The 3136-nt window shown below is 32.5% G+C and overlaps 1 protein-coding gene across 1 annotated transcript; it reads right to left on the bottom strand.

The window, feature by feature from the left end:
* Positions 1 to 650: 650 nt before the first annotated feature.
* On the bottom strand, positions 651 to 2858 carry LOC137819426 (patatin-17-like). The gene is made up of 7 exons (XM_068623278.1): positions 2643 to 2858; positions 2371 to 2555; positions 2143 to 2296; positions 1912 to 2058; positions 1559 to 1804; positions 1077 to 1246; positions 651 to 984 (listed from the first exon to the last, which is right to left on the bottom strand). The coding sequence occupies exons 1-7, from the start codon at positions 2829 to 2831 to the stop codon at positions 861 to 863; spliced, it is 1215 nt and encodes a 404-aa protein (XP_068479379.1). The 5' UTR covers positions 2832 to 2858; the 3' UTR covers positions 651 to 860.
* Between the last annotated feature and the right edge of the window lie 278 nt (positions 2859 to 3136).

Below are 3136 nucleotides of genomic sequence, written 5' to 3'. Positions count from 1 at the left end.
GTTGTTAGATAGAAAAGAAAATAAATAAATTAAAAATGAAATTTATTAGGTAGAAAAAAATAGAGAAAAAAAATTGTAAAATTATTTTATTAAGGATAAAAAAATTAAGATGATAATGATTTTTTGTTTGTATATGTAATAGGTAGTCCTTACAAAAAGAAGACAGTAGAGTAAAAACAATGTATATATGTATATGATATTTTGTACTTCACTCTAATAGATTATAACTTAGGTATGTGAACCTTGTGAATTTGATAATAATTTTTTTATTAAAATAAATTTATCCCTATTTGAATATTTAATTAATAGCATGATTAGCACATGATCAATATAAGCCGGCCATAATTAAATACATGCAATTAGTTTAATTGTAAGTTACATATTTTTATATAAAACATGAGACACAATTCAGATAATAACACGTGGGAGTTCATCCATCATTTTGCACTTATCAATATGAATTATAAAAGAAATAAAAGACAGAAGCAAGTTGATGAAAGAATTATTAATCCAAAATTATCTTAAACTAAACCATCAATCATAATCTCAAACCCATTTATAGAAACTAATTCTTTCTATGAATTCAAATTTAACTAATCTATTAGTTCAAAAAACGTTTCTTCTATGCACAGAAAGAAAAAGAAAAGAACTGCACAGAACTCACATTCGTTGAACATAATATTATTATACATTGATGCTTATCACATTCACAAAGAGCTGCATAGAACTCTCATGACAGAGATGCTTGCTGCATTATTCATGGTTCTTGCAAGCTACAAGAGTTGCACATAACTCTCATGCCTTCAACCTTATTCTATACAAAAGTACAACATAATTAATACAACCTCATACAATTGACATTAAATAACTTGCTTGAGTTTTTCTGAAGGAACCCTAAGAGTTTGAGGAAATGGTCTTCCTCCTTTTTTCATAGATTTTCGTTTCAGACGATGCTGTCTTTCTCCATACAGAATATCAGCAAGCCTTCATAAAAACACATAAAACCATTCTCCTCAAAACCAGCTAAAATAAATAATTGAGTAAACTAAAAGGTAATTAATTCATATTTTTTTCACCTGTCAAGAGCCTCAGCATTTGTTCCGCCAGCTTCTTCTAGATCTAAAGTATCCAAATTCAGCTTTACAGGTTTTTCTTGTAACAGATGTTTTCCTATCTCTTCAAGGCCGTCCATGTTTTCTTTTGTAACATTAACCATGTTGTTGAAATCAGGATTCAAGTTGTATTCCTGCCATTGGTTACAAGATTCATCAATATATAATACAAAACTATAAATATCTCTTAAGAAAAATCAGTGAAAGAACAAAAGGAATACAAGGCGTGGAAGATAAGTGTCTCTTTCATTTTATGGTTATTTTGAGTAAGATGTTTTGGTACCTTTCACTAAGTACTCTTATCTGTTTTTGGAAAGATTTATTGTAATGAATAAAGATTTCTCTTTTAGTATAAACTATCTAGTTTTTAGAGTTAGGTGTAGCAGGAAAAGTGTTTGACTAAGAAAAATGAAAAACTCTTGCTACCAATAAATAAAAAGAAATACCTGAATTCGAAGGTAGGTGCCGGGTTGAATGTCTGAGAAGAGTGAAGCAAGGTAGTATTCAGTAATGAGTGAAGAAAGTCGAGGGAGAACACCGAGTAGAGGAGAAATCCAATCCCAAGGAAACCATGTGGCAGCTGTCTGAGCATCAAAGATCTGCTCAATTTTTGTTATTCCAGTCCCTAAAGACAACACAAGGATTTTTGGATATTCATTGTGTCGTAACACTTCACTCACTGCTGCTTCTGTCTGCTCAAATTAAACTTGATAGTGTTAAACTAGTGACCTTGTATCATGCATCATAATTCACATCAATAGTTTTATGATATTTGTAATCAATAACTAAACTACTTTACCGGATTCCCAGATGCTGTACCACCACTAATCATATTGAACTCAACACCATCATTCTCAAAATAGTAGGGTGGTAGAAATATGGGTGCAGCTGAAGTGGATATGCATATGTCCGACATCAAGGCATTGAAGTAGGGAACATTCTTCAGCTGCATCACCAAAACATTATATTAACTGGTGTTTGTTTATTAATGTATGTGTTTCATTTCAATATAAGCATATATGCTGCTAACCTTGTAGTTTGAGAATATAACTGGCTTTCGTGTCTTGATGTCGAAAGCTGGGATTACAACATTGGTGATTGTCTGACTAAGTCGTGTGTCTCTCAACAGTTCACGAGTTATGTTATGTAAAGGCTCCCCATCGAATCTGGGACCGTGTCCAGGTCTGCATGTTGGTTGTTTCATCATCAGAAATTCATCAGAAATGATGATGTTGTGAGAATATTAATAACATTATACCTAGATTCATTGAATATCTGAGGGCCATTTTGTTTGTAGAACTCTACAATTTCTGCAGGAGTAAAAGCAGGAAGATTAGGATGGTGAGGGCCTGAGGTGGCTAACATAGCTGTTATGAGTCCACCAGTGCCATTCCCTCCTATCACATCAAAATAATGTACTAATTCTGCATTTGGATCCTTAACCTGCAACACAACCAAATTCAAATTAGCCTCATAAATATTCATTCATGCCATTTCAATACATGCATAGTATTAACAACAGTAATCAACCTTAAGAGCCTTATCTAAGTAATCAAGAACTGTTGCTGGAATAATCCCCTTGATACCACCACCATCAATTGTCAGAATAGTTATCATGTTTCCATACTCTGATGGAGGTAGTTTTTGGGCACTCAATCCACCAATCAGTTGCCCACCAAACACCAAAACAAAAAACAAAACCAAATGATGAGCCATCATTTGCTTCACAAGAATATTGTACTGAATTAGTGTGTTTTGTTCTCAAATGGGGTAAGGCTATTTATAGAAATATTTTCGAGGATACATGCAAGTACCATGATTAAACAAATCTTTTTTTATACATTTTTTTAACAGCAAGATGTTTTTTTATGCATGATAATGCCTTTCATTGCTTACTCAATCTTTGGAGTTTTCACTGCTTCAAAAGGAGAGGATAATGTAATAAAATCCACTCTCCATCCTCATCATTGATCAACATTATAAGCAAATGCACAACTGAATTTTTAAGACTTTACTTTTACCAA

The sequence above is a fragment of the Phaseolus vulgaris genome, chromosome 10, assembly GCF_000499845.2.
Source record: "Phaseolus vulgaris cultivar G19833 chromosome 10, P. vulgaris v2.0, whole genome shotgun sequence".
Lineage (NCBI taxonomy): Eukaryota > Viridiplantae > Streptophyta > Magnoliopsida > Fabales > Fabaceae > Phaseolus > Phaseolus vulgaris.
Note: the sequence above shows the minus strand (reverse complement) of the source record. Positions and strands in the feature narration are given on the sequence as shown.

What these genes read in the sequence shown, in the direction of transcription:
- LOC137819426 (XM_068623278.1), bottom strand. Translation starts at nt 2,831, where the DNA reads ATGATGGCTCATCATTTGGTTTTGTTTTTTGTTTTGGTGTTTGGTGGG. An exon ending in GTACAGCATCTGGGAATCCG is followed by an intron (nt 1,805 to 1,911) that starts GTAAAGTAGTTT and finishes TAATTTGAGCAG; the next exon opens with ACAGAAGCAGCAGTGAGTGA. An exon ending in AATGCTGAGGCTCTTGACAG is followed by an intron (nt 985 to 1,076) that starts GTGAAAAAAATA and finishes GTTTTTATGAAG; the next exon opens with GCTTGCTGATATTCTGTATG.